The 16962-nt window shown below is 46.9% G+C and overlaps 3 protein-coding genes across 3 annotated transcripts; all 3 read left to right on the forward strand.

Moving 5' to 3' along the window:
* On the forward strand, positions 1 to 5396 carry LOC309341162 (olfactory receptor 51E2-like). The gene is made up of 2 exons (XM_081860684.1): positions 1 to 74; positions 3879 to 5396. The coding sequence occupies exon 2, from the start codon at positions 3913 to 3915 to the stop codon at positions 4876 to 4878; it is 966 nt and encodes a 321-aa protein (XP_081716810.1). The 5' UTR covers positions 1 to 74; positions 3879 to 3912; the 3' UTR covers positions 4879 to 5396.
* A 2745-nt stretch (positions 5397 to 8141) lies between these two features.
* Positions 8142 to 9104, forward strand: LOC309341167 (olfactory receptor 51E2-like; the record flags this gene model as incomplete). Its single annotated transcript, XM_081860689.1, has 1 exon — positions 8142 to 9104. One exon carries the CDS (start codon positions 8142 to 8144, stop codon positions 9102 to 9104), a length of 963 nt encoding a protein of 320 aa, XP_081716815.1.
* Positions 9105 to 15719: 6615 nt separating this feature from the next.
* On the forward strand, positions 15720 to 16682 carry LOC309341168 (olfactory receptor 51E2-like; the record flags this gene model as incomplete). Its single annotated transcript, XM_081860690.1, has 1 exon — positions 15720 to 16682. One exon carries the CDS (start codon positions 15720 to 15722, stop codon positions 16680 to 16682), a length of 963 nt encoding a protein of 320 aa, XP_081716816.1.
* Between the last annotated feature and the right edge of the window lie 280 nt (positions 16683 to 16962).

Below are 16962 nucleotides of genomic sequence, written 5' to 3' on the forward strand. Positions count from 1 at the left end.
GTGGCTTTCGTTGCAAGGAAGGGTCCACCTGGCCTCTGGTGCTAGAGGATGAGCCCCCTCCCAGAGTGACAAAGGTACGGGAAAGGTAGGGGATGCTTGCCTCTTGAATCTTAGGTGCGTTGCGAACCTGGGCTTTGTGTATCCCCCCCCCCAAAAAAAAGCTTAGAATCCTTTCATCCTGTCTCGAGGCGTCTGCTCGCGATCAAAGGCACCGGAGCAGAAACAGGGAGATGTGATGTTTGTATGAAGCCAGACACTTGTATGGGGCTTTATACCAAGATGATATCAAGGAAAGGCTGGGAGAATAACTTCCTGGGGCTGGTTTGCAGGCTTCTTTTAAGCAGAGATTTTCTAAGAGTCAATTTGCTTGTCTGCACAGTCTCATGGGCTGTGCAACCACTGTAGCCTTAAAACACATTTTTGAAGCACATTTTGAAGGACATTTGAAGGCTCTTCTTATTTCCCCCCTCAAAGAATTATGGGCACTGCAGTTTGTGCCTGCATTGGTGGAAACCAAAGGAGGGGAGGTATCTCTTGCGCTCGAATCCTGCTTGTGGTCTTCCCATAACAAGCATCTTTTTGCCACTGTGAGAACAGGATTCTGGACTAGACAGGCCATTGGCTTGATCACACAGGCTGCTCTTACGATCAAAGGGTTTCTGGGAACTGTAGCTCTGTTCAAGGTGAACAAGAGAATTATTTAAGGGACAGAACATGCTCCAAATGTGCTAAAGTTATGGTGTGTACACTGCCTGCCCTCTATAAAAACCACAGCAACCTCCCACGTATCCTAGTGTTCCACTCAAAGTTTTGTTACGAAGGTTGCATTCCATGCCCCCCGCCCTAATCTCTGCAGAGTGATAGCAAGATTCCAGGGGGGTCCAGAAGCTCACCCAGGATTGTGTTTCCACTGGGAAAATCGAGGTACGGTGAAGGCTAGAGTTTCTCTAAGAAATACTGTGTTGGCCCGAATATAAGTCACATTTGTGAATAAGCCGCACCTTTAAAATTAGGGGGGGGGGAGGAAAAAAGACAATACCCGAATATAAGCCGTTCCCTTAAAATTGGGTTACAGGCTGAAAACTGCTGTGGTTAGTAGAATTGTAACTCCTAGCCAATTCAAGCCTTCGGTCTTGCAAGCCCGCAAAAGTTAACATACAATTGCTAAAGTTGCAAATCGCTATTCAGTTGCTACAATTCCACAGGCATTCATAGAATCATAGAATCATAGAATCATAGAGTTGGAAGAGACCACAAGGGCAATAAAACTTTTTTTTTCTGTTTTACCGTACATCTTTTTCAGCAGTGATATCGTAAAAGCCAATTTTTGTAAGGTTGCGAATTTAAGCCGCACTTTAACTTTTCATGGTCGGAATTTGGAATAAATGTGTGGCTGATATACTGGCCAATGCGGCATAGTTTATTTGGAATATATTTACGCCGGAGGTTTTCAATGGGGGGGGGGTTGCAGAACCTTATGCCCCTAGAGTGCCCCTCATTGCCCCCCCTCAGAAATCTTAAGTCCAAAGCTAACCTAGGAAATCTGCATATGTCTGCAGATTGTATTTTCCCTTCATATCCCAGATATTATCTAAATGCTGCCATGTATTGATTTCTGCCATTCACTGACAGACTCTGGTATCCAAGACCTGTGACAATATTCTGCTCTGTATGAATGGAAGAAGTGCTGGGGAGACAGGGCTACCTAATATTTCCCCCTCTCACCCTTTCCATAACTCAGGGAGAAAGCACCATGAAAATGTGCTTTCAGCCACAGAAGCATTGTACAGTGGCATAGCGTGGGTTGTCAGCACCCGGGGCAAGGCAAGTAATTTGTGCCCCCTAACCCGTGGATTTGCGCCCCCTAACCCTAATCCCCAGATGTTGTGCCCGGTGCGGCCGGGGCCCCCTGCACCCCCCACGCTACACCACTGGCATTGTAGCATTGCTAAGATACCCCAAGTGTCGTTGAGTCCAACTTCCTGCATGGCACTGCTTTCCAGCTCCATGTTTTGAACTCAAGACAGCCAACCCTGGTGCTTAGATGAGCCTTTGTGATTCTGGCGCCTTCCAGATGTTTTCGTCCCAGACCATTGCCCATGCTGGCTGCTGAAAGAGATGGAAGCTGTCGTCCAAAACATCTGGAGATATCAGGTTGGCAAAGGTTGACCTGCTAACCCGCTAACCTCTGAGTAGGATGTGTTAGGCTGCTGTTCTGATGTCTTTGCAGTCAAAGGTAGGAAAGAGCAGTGCTTTTTTCCTTTCTAAAAAATGTTTAGGGATACTCTCGTTTTGACTCAAGAAAATCACCATTTTATAGTCCAAATCGGGGAAAATAAATACAGCAAAATGGACAAAGGTACAAAGATTCACAAAATGTTTAGGGGTATGCCTCCCCCCCCGAAAAAAAGGACTGAGAAAGGGTGTGGCCACAGCAACTGGGTCATTGGAGAAGAGAGGCTGGCAGGCAGGCTGACCACACACATGGCGACTTTTGCACATAATGCAGCAGAAGCAGCACTGAATGCGTCGTGAATCTAATGTTCTGCTCTTAAAGGTAAAGGTCAAGGGACCCCTGACCATTAGGTCCAGTAGTGGCCGACTCTGGGGTTGCGGCGCTCATCTCGCTTTATTGGCCGAGGGAGCCGGCGTACAGCTTCCGGGTCATGTGGCCAGCATGACTAAGCCGCTTCTGGCGAACCAGAGCAGTGCACGGAAACGCCGTTTACCTTCCCGCTGGAGCGGTACCTATTTATCTACTTGCACTTTGACGTGCTTTCAAACTGCTAGGTTGGCAGGAGCAGGGACCGAGCAACGGGAGCTCACCGCGTTGCGGGGATTCAAACTGCCGACCTTCTGATTAGCAAGTCTAAACCACAGAGCCACCCGCATCCCTTCGATGTTCTGCTCTTAGTCGCCAGTATTTGCTAGTCAGAGAAGTTCACCACAACCAAGCATGGAGGTTGCATTTTAATTTGACTTGTGGTCATTAATAACTACTGCTTTTATGGCAGTTATTGATTTCATCCTGTCCTCTGATGTTCTTGTTGTTTTTGTTGTTAAAAATGGGAAGGTCCATAGCTCAGTGATAGAGCATTTGCCTGGAAGCAGAAGTTCCTGGGTTCAATCCCTGGCATCTCCTAGTAGACGTGGGAGAGACCCCTGCCTGAAATCTGAGAGAGCCACTGCCAGTCAGTGTGGGAAATACTGAGCTAAATAGACAAATGTTCTGACTCAGTATAAGGCAGCTTCCTATGTTCCTAGTCATGGAATTGTAGTGTTGGATGGGACCCCAAGGGTCCTCTAGTCTAACCCCCTGCAATGCGGGAATCTACAACTAAAGCCTCCCCAACAGATGGCCACCCAACTTCTGCTTCAAAACCTCCAAGCAAGGAGAGTCCATCACCTCTCATGGGAGTCTGTTCCACTGTCGAAAGGCTCTTACTCCTGAGATGTAGTCGGAATCTCCTTTCTTGTAACTTGAAACCATTGGTTCAGGTCCTCTGGAGCAGCAGAAAAGAAGCTTACTCCATCTTCCATGTGACATCCCTTCAGATATTTGAAGATGGCTATCGTGTGACCTCTCAGTCTTCTCTTCCCCAGGCAAAACATAACCCTTAAGGGTTCCTCGTAAAATTTGGTTTCCTGATCCTTGGTTTGAAGAACATGAGCTGTTCATTTTTAATGCCTGGTTTAAAACTGGACTAGAAATAAGTCAACTGGCAGGCCTGGTCATTACCCTCATTGTTCCTCCAACCCTTCCGAGCTAATGTTCATCCTATTACCCCGGGAGGCTTGGTCACATAGGAATGGGGAGCTGTCATTCTGGTTTCATGGGTTCAAACCCACCTGATTCCTTCTCTCTCCTTCCCTTTCAGCTGTGTAGAACAACACAAGGGCATCACACCAGACATGTTGTTGTCCGCCACCAACAGAACTCATGGTGACTCCTTCTCGTTCATCTTGATGGGCCTGCCTGGCCTGGAAGGTGCCCACTTCTGGCTGGCCTTCCCTCTCTGCGCCATGTACCTTGTGGCCGTGGTGGGCAACTGCATGGTGGTGTTTGTCGTGAAGACAGAGCCAGCCCTCCACACGCCCATGTACTTCTTCCTCTGCATGCTGGCTGCCGTGGACTTGGCCCTCTCCACCTGCACCATGCCCAAACTCCTGTCCCTCTTCTGGTTTGATGCCAAGGAAATTGGCTACAGGACCTGCCTCCTCCAGATGTTCTTCATCCACTCTCTCTCCGGAGTGGAGTCCACCATCCTTCTGGCCATGGCAGTGGATCGCTATGTGGCCATCTGCCACCCTCTGCAGCATTCCTCCATCCTCACCAACGCAGTGACGGTGAAAGTGGGCTTGGTGGCCGTGGTGAGAGGTGTCGTCTTCTTCCTTCCTCTGCCCTTTCTGATCAGCCGCCTGCACTTCTGCGGCTCCACCAACCTCACCCATTCCTACTGCCTCCACCAAGATGTCATGCACCTGGCTTCGAGCAACAGCACCACACCCAATGTTGTGTATGGCTTGGCTGCCATTCTCCTGGTGATGGGTCTCGATTCTCTGCTCATCTTTGTCTCCTACGTGATGATCATTAAAACTGTCTTGCAGCTGAAGTCAAGGGAGGAGCGCCTCCGGGCTTCTGGGACCTGTGTGGCCCATGTGTGTGTTGTCTTGTCCTTCTACGTGCCCCTGATTGGGCTGTCTGTGGTGCACAGGTTTGGGAGAGACCTTCCTGTGCTGATTCAAATCACAATGGGCAACGTCTACCTCTTGGTGCCTCCAGTGCTCAACCCCATTGTCTATGGAGCCAGGACCAAGGAGATTCGGAAACGGGCATTGAGGATAATGAGGATAGGGAGTGAGGGAGGCCTTCATTGACCCAGAATTTTCTTTGGAACAGATGATCCTAGAGTTATTTCACTAACAGCTCATTTGTACAGCTGTGCTTGGTCAACCTTTAAGATCACAGTCCTTGTTAGACAAATCAGGCAGAACAAAGCTGTGCACTGCTGCATCTCCAAGCCACTGTAAGTCAATGGCCATGTCTCCTTCCAGGCAGCTCTCAGTAGCTGCAAGACCCTAGTAGCCATGCTTCTTGTGTAGTTGCCACACCATTTCCTGGAGACTGAAGCTCATACCTGAAGGATCTGTCCTCTTCCCAACTGATCACTGAGCTCCGTGGACAAGGGCCTCCTGCAGAAAGAGGCCCCCGAAAAGGTGCTTCTTAGTGACCTACCTCGGTGTTATTCAGGGATGTGTAACAAAAGGGTTGTCAACCACTATGTAGGTGATATATGCTTTGGAATTTATTGTGCAGAATAGGAAGTCTCCTAAACCCACTTGTACTCATTGTTGCTTGTGAGGTGGCCAGAGAGAGAGCTTCATGCTCCAGGAAAGGCAAGGTGGAGGAGGACTCTCCCTGTAGGTGACAGAAAAGGGTCTCTTGAGAGACCCTCCCTCCCTCCCTCCCTCCCTCCCTCCCTCCCTCCCTCCCTCCCTCCCTCTCTCTCTATCTCTCTCCCACTTTCCTCACACTGTTGATAATAAATTGAAAAATGCATGATGGGTTTATTCCATAATTTTAAACAAACCGAAGTATGATTAACTTTTGGCAAACTGAATTGGGCCTCCGGAAATATTGTATGCACATTTGTTCCTACCTTCCTGGAAACTTGTTGTGTGGTGAATAAAAACTACCTTTTAGATTACATCTATCTGCGTTGCCTCTTTAGGAGACTTGAATCCCCACATACACTTCAGAAGAAGCCTATCAGGGAAAGCTGCAGTGATGGTCACCAACAGGGGTAGCTTCAAACAAGGATTAGACAAATTTGTGGAGGAGGCTTTCAATGACATTACATCATAAAGGGTTGGACTCTACAGTCCCTTGATTCCATGTGCAGAACAGCCTCAGCATAAAAGAAATGTCTGTATGTATTAGATTAGGGCAGATCCTTCAGTTTGGAATCTGTAGCTGGTTTCTCAGAGGTAACAGATTGGCCCCCAGGGACTGGGCTGTCTATAAATGCCTCTCCTTTGCACAGCTGTGTTGGCTGTGTGAGGTTGTGCAGGCAGGGTTCACACAGCGACTGCTGCTGCAGAGCGTTCTCTCGAAGGTATGTTGAGGGGGGTTTCTTCTTGGCACTAGAATCATAGATGTAGAATCACAGAATCATAGAGTCAAAGAGTTGGAAGGGACCCTGAAGACCATCCTGTCCAACCTCTTGCAGTGCAGGAATAGGCAGCTGTTCGATACGATACGATATGATACTATAGTCTTTATTGTCATTGTCCCATACAGAACCACAAAATTGAAAAAATCTACATCAGACATTCAAAAACCAACAAGCCTGCTATCCCAGCTATCCCAGCCTGGTTAACCCCCTAAAAACTCTGATATCCCATAATTAAATACAATATACTCCCACAGAGACTACCTTACACTGTGTTTAAAACCAAAATCGCATTTGGGTGGAAACTGTTTCGCAGGTGGCTAGTCCTGGTCTTTAGAACCCTGTACCCTCTTCCAGAAGGCAGAAGCTGAAAGAGATAATTTCCGGGGTACGCACTGTCCTGCGCTATCTCTGCCGCTTTCTTATGGCACCTGGAAGCGTAGATTTGATCCAAGGTGGGAAGAGTGCACCCAATTATTCTCTCCGCAGTCTTTACAACCCTGGACAGCATTGTTTCCCCCCCTGACTGTGGGGATCAAACCTGCAACCTTGGTGTTATCAGCACCAGACTCTAACCAACTGATCCATCCAACCCCCACCTGCAACCCTCTCCTGCTTAGTCTGAAGATGGGCATTTTATTTGTATTAAATATATTTATATTATATCAGTTGCTGGGAACCACAGGAGGGTTCCTGTGCTCGAATCCTGCTTACTGGTTTCCCACAGGCATCTGGTTGGCCACTGGGAGAAGAGGATGCTATACCAGATGGATCATTGCCCTGATCCAGCAGCCAGGCTCTTCTAATTTGAAGACCTGTGGGAAATGTTGGATAGCACTGTTGCTGAGCACAATAGACTTCTTTTGACAAGCTATTATAAAACTGGTTCCATTAGATTCCAGGCACTGGGGGAAAGTTCATCAATCAGAAGAGCTGGTTTGGTGCTTCTGGGAATGGCTATTGCAGGCTCCTGTTGCCAGTGGCCAAGCTTGCCTCTTTCTAACAAAACCAACAAAAATTCTCTGCTGTGTTTCTTGTTCCCAATAAGACCCTGAATGAGCCCTCAAGAGTCTTAGAATGGATCTTTACTCGGATTCCATTTGGTGGGTCCTCAAGACCCCAAGGAGAAAAGGGTCTTTCTCATCCTCACAAGGCCCCTTATGCACCAGGTGGGGTGGGGAGTGGACCGGCAGGTACAATCCAAGACAACCGCTGGTGGACGCACAGTGTCCCAAGCTCACTCAACCTTTATGTGCAGCAGTGACCACTGTCCATGGTCTGTGGCCATGTTGCTCCTCACCAGCTGCGCCTGGAGTCATGGGGTGTATCTATCAGAGGACCCAAATCGTTTCTAATCTGCACAACTTGCAGACTTAGCATATAGAATAAGAGAACAAGAAGAACATATGTTTAGAGAACATTGGAAGACGTTTATTGAATATATGGGGAATAATTGTATACAGCTGAAAACGTTGGCAGCATTAAGATCAATTCAACCGTGTAAATAGGTTTTGATGGATGCAATAATGGAAAACTGATTGGTATAGTTTTTGTAAAATGTTCAGGGGTTTAAGATATGTAAAATGAACCATGGAAAGAGAAGAAGGGAAGTCATTCCTATCTTAAGGATGTAAAATGAGTATTTGAAATTGTAAAACTGAAAATTTAATAAAAATTATAAAAAAGTCACAAATTGTTTCTCAAACTGTCTTGCCCTAATGCCCAACACATCAGGCCTGAACAATGAGTCCTGCTGGTTAAGATGCATTGTGTGATCAGTAAAGGCTACAATGGGGGGGGGGGAGAGAGAGAGTGACAGAGAACGAGAGAGACAGATGCTGCCTCACGGCTTACAATTAGAGACGGGAGGGCATATTGGTTTCATGGAATCAAACCCAATTTGGCATTATGAATCGACCCTCTCCTTCTCTTTCAGGTGAGTAGCACTCACAGGGCTTCAAGCCAATCATGTCATTGTCCGCCACCAACAGAACTCATGGCGACTCCTTCTCGTTCATCTTGATGGGTCTACCTGGCCTGGAAGGTGCCCAGTTCTGGCTGGCGTTCCCTCTCTGCGCCATGTACCTTGTGGCCGTGGTGGGCAACTGCATGGTGGTGTTTGTCGTGAAGGCAGAGCCAGCCCTCCACACGCCCATGTACTTCTTCCTCTGCATGCTGGCTGCCGTGGACCTAGTGCTCTCCACCTGCACCATGCCCAAACTCCTTGCCTTCTTTTGGTTTGATGCCAATGAGATCAGCTATGGGAGTTGCCTTCTCCAGATGTTCTTCATCCACACTCTATCAGGCATTGAGTCAACCATCCTCTTGGCCATGGCTGTGGATCGCTATGTGGCCATCTGCCATCCCCTGCAGAACTCCTCCATCCTCACCAACACAGTGACGGCTAAAGTGGGCTTGGTGGCTGTGGTGAGAGGAGTCGTCTTCTTCCTTCCTCCTCCATTGCTGATCATTCGCCTGTACTTCTGCGGCTCCACTGTCCTCACACATTCCTATTGTGTTCACCAAGATGTGATGCACCTGGCTTGTGGGGACAGAATGCCCAACATTGTATATGGCTTGACTGCTATTCTCCTGGTGATGGGCCTTGATTCTTTGCTCATCTTTGTCTCCTACTTGATGATCATTAAGACCGTCCTGCAGCTGAGGTCAAAGGAGGAGCGCCTCCGGGCTTCTGGGACCTGTGTGGCCCATGTGTGTGTTGTCTTGTCCTTCTACGTGCCCCTGATTGGGCTGTCTGTGGTGCACAGGTTTGGGAGAGACCTTCCTGTGCTGGTTCATGTCACAATGGGCAACGTTTACCTCTTGGTGCCTCCAGTACTCAACCCCATTGTCTATGGAGCCAGGACCAAGGAGATACGAGAAAGGGCATTGAAGATAATGAGGATAGGGAGGGAGGGAGGCCCTCATTGACCCAGATATACATATTTTTAGAACAGAATATCCTAGAATATTCCACTTAGCAGTGTATCTGGACAGATGTGCTTGGTCAACCTTTAAGATCGTGGTTCTCATTAGACAAATTGGTGCAAACAAAGCTGTACACTGATCTGCTGTATCTCTAAGCCTCCCATAATTCAATAGCCATGTGTCCTTCCAGGCGGCTCTCAGGATCTGTAAGACCCTGGTAGCCATCTTTCCTGTGTGGTTGCCACACCATTTCCTGGAGACTGAAGCTCACCCCTGATAGATCGTCTCAGCACTCATACACCCAACCAATTACTGTGCTTTGTAGGTGAGGGCCTCCTGCAGAAACCATCTTATCAAGAAGTCCACCCCACACATTGAAGGAATTGGACCTTTAGTGTGGTGACGCCTTTGAATATCCCTGCCCTATATGTGAGGCAGGCGCCATCTCTGTTAAGACCTTCCTCTTAAGACGCAATCAGGAAAAAATGCCGTCGCCATTTTGTGAGGCATTGTGGAAGCTCTTGGGTCTGGGAGGAGTAAGAGAGAAAAAGAGTTGTTTACATATCGTGAATCAACTTCTCGGTGGGACTTAAGAGCGACAAATGCCAAAATTTACGATGGAAAGAGTGACGTTATCTACGAAGGAGATATATGGAAACCATCTGGACTTAGTGGAGGAACGGGAAATCCACACAGGAATATAACACTTGCTATCGGCTTAAGGAGACTAACAGAAGAGATCGTAAAGGAAAAAGAGAAATTATACGAACTATCTATGATGTGGCAACACCAAGATAAGACTGGATAGAATTATGAACTCTGTTTGGACTGACTGGGACTGATTTGGACATTAACGCAGTAATAAGAAGATGATCTGACTCCCCCTTTGGATCTTGAAGTATGGGTTCCCCCAACAAAATTTAAAAATTTGGCTTTGTAATTTGGAATTTATATGATGTGATTTAATTTGATGTGATTGGCCAGTTAATAATTTTTTTTTTTTTTAAAAAAGACCTTCCTCTTACAACAAGCATTTTAAGTCTGAATCTGAATTCTTTTAAATATTATGTTATTGTTCTCTTGTTGTATGTCACCCTGAGCTCCTTTGGGAGGAAGGTTGCGATATAGATTTAATAAATAAATTAAACAAAATTAATACGACATCCAGGCTGCACCCCCACCGATGTGTTCCATCACTCTGGTGTCAAGATATCCCAAAACACAACATATGTTGGGTAGAAATTTCCTCCCTTTCGGGTGGAGCGACGCTGCATAATGTTTAAGGTGTTCTTTGCTATTGTTTATAGACCAGCTCCTGAAGAGGCAAAGAATCATAAGAAAAAATGGCACTTCCTGAAAAAAATGACCATATTTTCTTTTGTGTGTGTGTTGACAAGCATTCTGCCCCTCTGGATTTGGGTCATCTCCACCTGGGGAAATGGTGTGGCTGTTCCATTCTGTTAGATTTTCTGAACTCAAGTGGTTGGGGAGAAAGTTAAGCAGGGAAGAAAGCACTGAGGAGGGAACGCTGTGTTCACAATAGTGTGCAGATGCCCCACAAAAAGTGGGTCAACAAAGTGTGGGTGGTCCCAAGTAGGTGCTCATTGTAGAAGCAAATGGATTAGGTTTTTAGTTGTTTCGTTTTCTGCATTTCAATCGATTAGGTTTTTTTTTTTTTTGCATTGTTTAAATTCCATTATGAATTACTATTTAACTATTATACTATATTTGTTTTCACAGCGTTTGTGTTTGAGCCGAACAAATAAATACAATAACAGCAGTCCCCACCAAAGGGAGTTTCTTAGGAACCAACCTCAGTGTTATACAGGGATGTCTGAGAAAAGGGTTATCAGCCACTGTGTTGGTGATAAATGATACAGAATTCACTACGCAAAACAGGAAATCTATTTGTATCTCTCCTGTTTGGATAAGATATAAGGACTTGTTAGAAAATAAAACCCCAAGATGGTTGTCACCAATGGAAGCGAAGACACAGAAAAAACTCAATATGGAGGCCAAATGGACGAAATATTGGGAAATATTGGAACAAGAAGGAGACAGATTAAAGCTGCAGAGCTTCGAAAAATTAAAAAACAAAGTGCGAGATTGGCTTCATTATTACCAAATAATGGAGGCATATAACTTGGATAAAAAAGTTGGCTTTCAGGTGCAAAAATCAAAATTGGAAACAGAATTGTTAGATCCCCAAATTAAGAATTTGTCAAGAATATATAACTTGCTGTTGAAATGGAACACTCAGGATGAAACGGTGAAATCTGCTATGATTAAATGGGCACAAGGTGTTGGACATAACATAATGATGGCTGACTGGGGACAGTTATGGACCACAGGTATGAAATTTATGGCATGTAATGCCCTAAGAGAGAATTTAATGAAAATGATTTACAGGTGGTACATGACAGCAGTCAGGCTTGCGAAAATTTACCATTTGCCCAAAAATAAATGTTGGAAATGTAAAGAGACTGAAGGTACATTCTTTCACCTTTGGTGGACATGCCCAAGGATTAAGACATTCTGGGAGATGATTTATAATGAAATGAAAAAGGTATTTAAATATACTTTTCTGAAGAAACCAGAGGCCTTTCTCCTGGGCATGGTCGGCCAATTGTTGCCAAAGAAGGACAGAACTTTCTTTATGTATGCAACAACAGCAGCAAGAATACTCATTGCGAAGTATTGGAAGACACAAGATTTACCCACCCAGGAAGAATGGCAGATGAAGTTGATGGACTATATGGAATTGGTGGAAATTACTGGCAGAATCCACAATTTTGACCATTTCTCGTACTCTATATTATACCCCAGATCTATCGCCCATTTAACCATAACTTCCTTAATTTCTTCGTCTTTTGTGTCCCATTCCAATAGTATGTTGTACATTTTGGATAATAGCTTAGATTTGCTTTCAATTATTTCAATCTGGAATTTGGACTTCTTTTCATTCATTCCTATTTTTTTATCTTCTGTCCATATTGCGTTAACTTGATGGGTGGGGTATAAATAAATTATTATTATTATTATTATCCTCATCCTCATCTCTCCGCCATTTCCCTCATACTGTTGATAATATTTTGAAAAACGCACGATGGGTTTCTTCCATAATTTAAAACAAACCCAAGTGTAATTTACTTTTGGCAGACTAAATGGGCCCCTGGAAATACGGTGTGCAGATTTGTTCCCCTCTTTCTGGAAACCTGTCACAAGGTGGATAAAAGCTACCCTTGAGCTTATTGCGTCTGTTTGTGTTGCCTCTTTAGGAGACTTGAATCCCCCCCACATATGATTCAAGGGAAGCCTGTCGGGGAATGCTGCAGTGATGGCCACCAACAGGGGCAGCTTTAAACATGGATGAAACAACTTCATTAAGAAGGAGGCTATGAATGGCTCTTAGCTGCAATGGCTACCTTCCATCTCCACCATTGGACTCAGCAAGCTTCTGTAAATAATAATAATAATAATAATAATAATAATAATAATAATAATAATTTATTTGTACCCCACCCATCTGGCTGGGCAGCTTCCAACAAAGATTAAAAATACATTAAAATGTCACACATTAAAAACTTCCCTGAACAGGGCTGCCTTCAGAGGTCTTCTAAATGTCAGGTAGTTGCTTATCTCTTTGACATCTGGTGGGAGGGCGTTCCACAGGGTGGGCGCCACTACTGAAAAGGCTCTCTGCCTGGTTCCCTGTAGCTTTGCTTCTCGCAATGAGGGAACTGCCAGAAGGCCCTCGGAGCTGGACCTCAGTGTCTGGGCAGAACGATGGGGGTGGAGATGCTCCTTCAGATATACTGAACCAAGGCCATTTAGGGCTTTCAAGGTCAGCACCAACACTTTGAATTGTGCTCGGAAACATACTGGGAGCCAATGTAGGTCTTTCAGGACAGGTGTTATATGGCCTTGGCGGCTACCCCCAGTCACCCCAGTGTTGCGTTGCTCCTGTCCTTCTAACAAGCTTCCCATTGGGTCATCTGGTTGGCCGGCAAGAGCAGGGTGCTGGATTAGAGGGACCATTGGCCTGACCTTCTCATGTTCTTAATATTATCACCTCTAAACAAGTTGGCAGGAGCTGCACCTTCTCATGAGTCAAGCCACACATTATCAGCGGCGTAGCGTGGGTTGTCAGCACCCGGGGCAAGGCAAGTAATTTGTGCCCCCTAACCCGGGGCAAGGCAAGTAATTTGCGCCCCCTAACCCGGGGCAAGGCAAGTAATTTGCGCCCCTAACCCCTAACCTGCCGCCGCTGCCAGCTTCTTCTTGCTGCTGCCTGGGCTGGGGTATTTACGGTAAGGTAGCCACGGCGGCGGCGGGTCCGTGTCAGGTGATCTGAGGCAAGTTGCCGCTGGCGCTGCCGCCCAAATGACGCCGCTTGCCCGGAGGAGGAGGAGGGCAGAGAGGCAAGGAAAATGCAACATGGCCCAGCAGCTGCTGCAGCGGCGGCGGCGGCGGGGCTGTGAGGAGGGGCTGCCTGGCGCGCCTCCGCGGCCCTGACGTGCGGGGACCGCGGCAAGCGCTGAGAGCCGCTGCCTGCCGGACGCCTTCAGCCCGGACGCGCGCACAGCTTGTCGGTTCCGCGAGACATGGGGCTCTGCTACAGCCTGCGCCCGAGGCTCTTCGGCGACTCCAGAGGCGGCGAGCGTGCCCCCCCCAGATGTTGCACCCGGTGCGGCCGGCCCCCCCTGCACCCCCCATGCTACGCCACTGCACATTATGGAAATGTCTCTGATTCATTCCTCCATGGGTTGTTGGGCTGTTGTTTTTTGTTTTCTTTTTTAAAGCCTAAAGCACCTTTTGGTGGGTGCAGAGGAGAAAGCAGGTGGGAGAAGGGAGCCAGAAAGATCCCTTTGGTACCAGTTGGGGAAATATAGTGCATATGGGAGCTGTTGGGTGAATAAAAAGTGACTCTTGTATTGAAATGAAAATTATTCAGTCCAAAAATATGGCCCAAAAGTTTTACTTACTCAGAACTTAACTCCAAACAACTTAAAGCAAATAAAGTTACATTCCATTAGATGCATAATTACTTATACTGATCCCAGCCTAAGGCCTATCTTAGATTACAAATACAGTGGTATCTCAGGTTACAGACGCTTCAGGTTACAGTCTCTGCTAACCCAGAAATAGTACCTCAGGTTAAGAACTTTGCTTCAGGATGAGAACAGAAATTGTGCTCCGGCGGCGCAGCAGCAGCTGGAGGCCCCATTAGCTAAAGTGGTACCTCAGGTTAAGAACAGTTTCAGGCTAAGAACGGACCTCCAGAACGAATTAAGTTCTTAACCTGAGGTACCACTGTATATTGCATCCTGAGCTAAAAATCAAAGTTCACTCTCTTCTCCATTGCAGCCTCCATTAGCCCCAGGCTGTTTGCTGGAGGCAGAGATTCACAGTCCATTCTCTTCAGCAGCTTGGAACAAAGAAAACACCCCACCAAAGGTGGACCTGCAAATTAGCATATGCATAAACCTGTGACTAAGCTAGAAGACATACAGTCCCATGATGCAGCCCCATTAATGATAAACCTGTTAGGCTCTTTTTTAGCTCCAATGGAAATTTCCTGCCATGCCTCACATTACAATACAGGCACATTATAGATATATTTTCCATTTCAGTGTACATTACACAATTATGCTTAACAATTCTGACTAAATATTAGGAAGAGTTTTTTGATGGGAAGAGCTGTTCAACAGTGGAATGGACTCCCTCTGAAGGTGGTGGACTCTCCTTCCTTGGAGGTTTCTAAGCAGAGGTTGGGTGGCCATCTGCCATGGGTGCTTGAGCTGAGATCCCTGAATAGCAGGGGTTTGGGGTGCCTCTTTGAGTTCCCTTCCAACACTACAGTTCTATGATTCTATATGCAAAACAGCCTCAGCATAAAAGAAATGTCTAGATATATTGCATTGTGGCACACCCTTCAGCTGGATCCTCAGAGGTAACAAATTGGTCCCTAGCGGCTTTGCTTTCTATAAATCTCTTTCCTTCTCTCAGTTGTGTTGGCTGTGTGAGGTCCAAACAGCGACTGGTGCTGGAGAGCAGTCCCTCAAAGGTATGGAGTGGGGGTTTTTTCTTGAGATTAGGGCAGACTTTTTGTTTCTGATAGACTAACATTCCCTTGAGACCTGGAACCCCCTCCTGCTGAGTCTGAAGATGGGCATCTTATTTGTCTTAAATATATTTATATTATATCAGTTGCTGGAAACCACAGGATGGGAGAGGGCTACTCTTGTGCTCATGTTCTGCCCCCTGGTTTACCACAGGCATTTGAGAACAGGATGCTGCTCCTGGAGTTATGGGATGCATCCACCAAAGAGCACAAATGGTTTCTTAAGCCCTCTTGTCCTACTGCCCAACACATCAGGCCTGGACAATGAGTCCTGCTGGTTAATCATGCAGTATGTGATCAGTAAAGAAGGCAACAATGGGAGGAGGGAGAGAAAGAGAGTGAGTGAGAGAGGAAATGAGTGAGAAACAGATGCTGCCTTGCTCTTATGGAGAGAACATTTTGGTTCCATGGAATCAAACCCAGTTTGGCACTGTTAATTTGCCATCTCCTTCCCTTTCAGCTGCATAGAACAACATAAGGGCATCACACCAGACATGTCGTTGTCCGCCACCAACAGAACTCATGGCGACTCCTTCTCGTTCATCTTGATGGGTCTACCTGGCCTGGAAGGTGCCCAATTCTGGCTGGCCTTCCCTCTCTGTGCCATGTACCTTGTGGCCATGGTGGGCAACTGCATGGTGGTGTTTGTCGTGAAGACAGAGCCAGCCCTCCACACACCTATGTACTTCTTCCTCTGCATGCTGGCTGCTGTGGACCTGGCCCTCTCCACCTCTACCATGCCCAAACTCCTCGCCTTCTTTTGGTTTGATGCCAATGAGATCAGCTATGGGAGTTGCCTTCTCCAGATGTTCTTCATCCACGCACTATCAGGCATTGAGTCCACCATCCTCTTGGCCATGGCTGTGGATCGCTATGTGGCCATCTGCCACCCTCTGAGGCATGCTGCCATCCACACCAATGCAATGACGGCGAAAGTGGGCTTCATGGCCCTGGTGAGAGGGGTCATCTTCTTCCTCCCTTTTCCATTGCTGATCATCCGCCTGCACCTCTGCGGCTCCACTGTCCTCACACATTCCTATTGTGTTCACCAAGACGTGATGCACCTGGCTTGTAATGACAAGCTGCCCAACGTTGTATATGGCTTGGCTGCCATTCTCCTGGTGATGGGTCTTGATTCTCTGCTCATCTCTGTCTCCTACGTGATGATCATTAAGACCGTCCTGCAGCTGAAGTCAAAGGAGGAGCGCCTCCGGGCTTCTGGAACCTGTGTGGCCCATGTGTGTGTTGTCTTGTCCTTCTACGTGCCCCTGATTGGGCTGTCTGTGGTGCACAGGTTTGGGAGAGACCTTCCTGTGCTGGTTCATGTCACAATGGGCAACGTCTACCTCTTAGTGCCTCCAGTGCTCAACCCCATTATCTATGGAGCCAGGACCAAGGAGATACGAGAAAGGGCATTGAGGATAATGAGGATAGGGAGGGAGGGAGGCCCTCATTGACCCAGATATAATGCCCCACTCTTCTCCAGTCATGTCTTGCTGCCCTGAGCCATAAACACTGAGGTTCATTCTACTTTGCCTCCCAACCCCACTTGAACATTGCTCTGGTCCTGACTAACATCTTATCCAGGGCTGACACCCACCTCCATGTCTCTGGCAGTGATTTTGCCTTCGACAGATCCCAAGGCTCCTTTTGGGTTACCTGCTGATTGCCTTTGTCTTCATATAAATGTGGGCTTGATAGCCATATTTTAAGGCTGCTTTTGCAATTGTGAGGCAT

The sequence above is a fragment of the Podarcis erhardii genome (genome assembly GCF_964252035.2).
Source record: "Podarcis erhardii genome assembly, chromosome: 4".
NCBI lineage: Eukaryota > Metazoa > Chordata > Lepidosauria > Squamata > Lacertidae > Podarcis > Podarcis erhardii.

Bases quoted from the DNA above. Each gene is read 5' to 3' on its own strand.
- LOC309341162 (XM_081860684.1), top strand. From the start codon at position 3,913: ATGTTGTTGTCCGCCACCAACAGAACTCATGGTGACTCCTTCTCGTTC.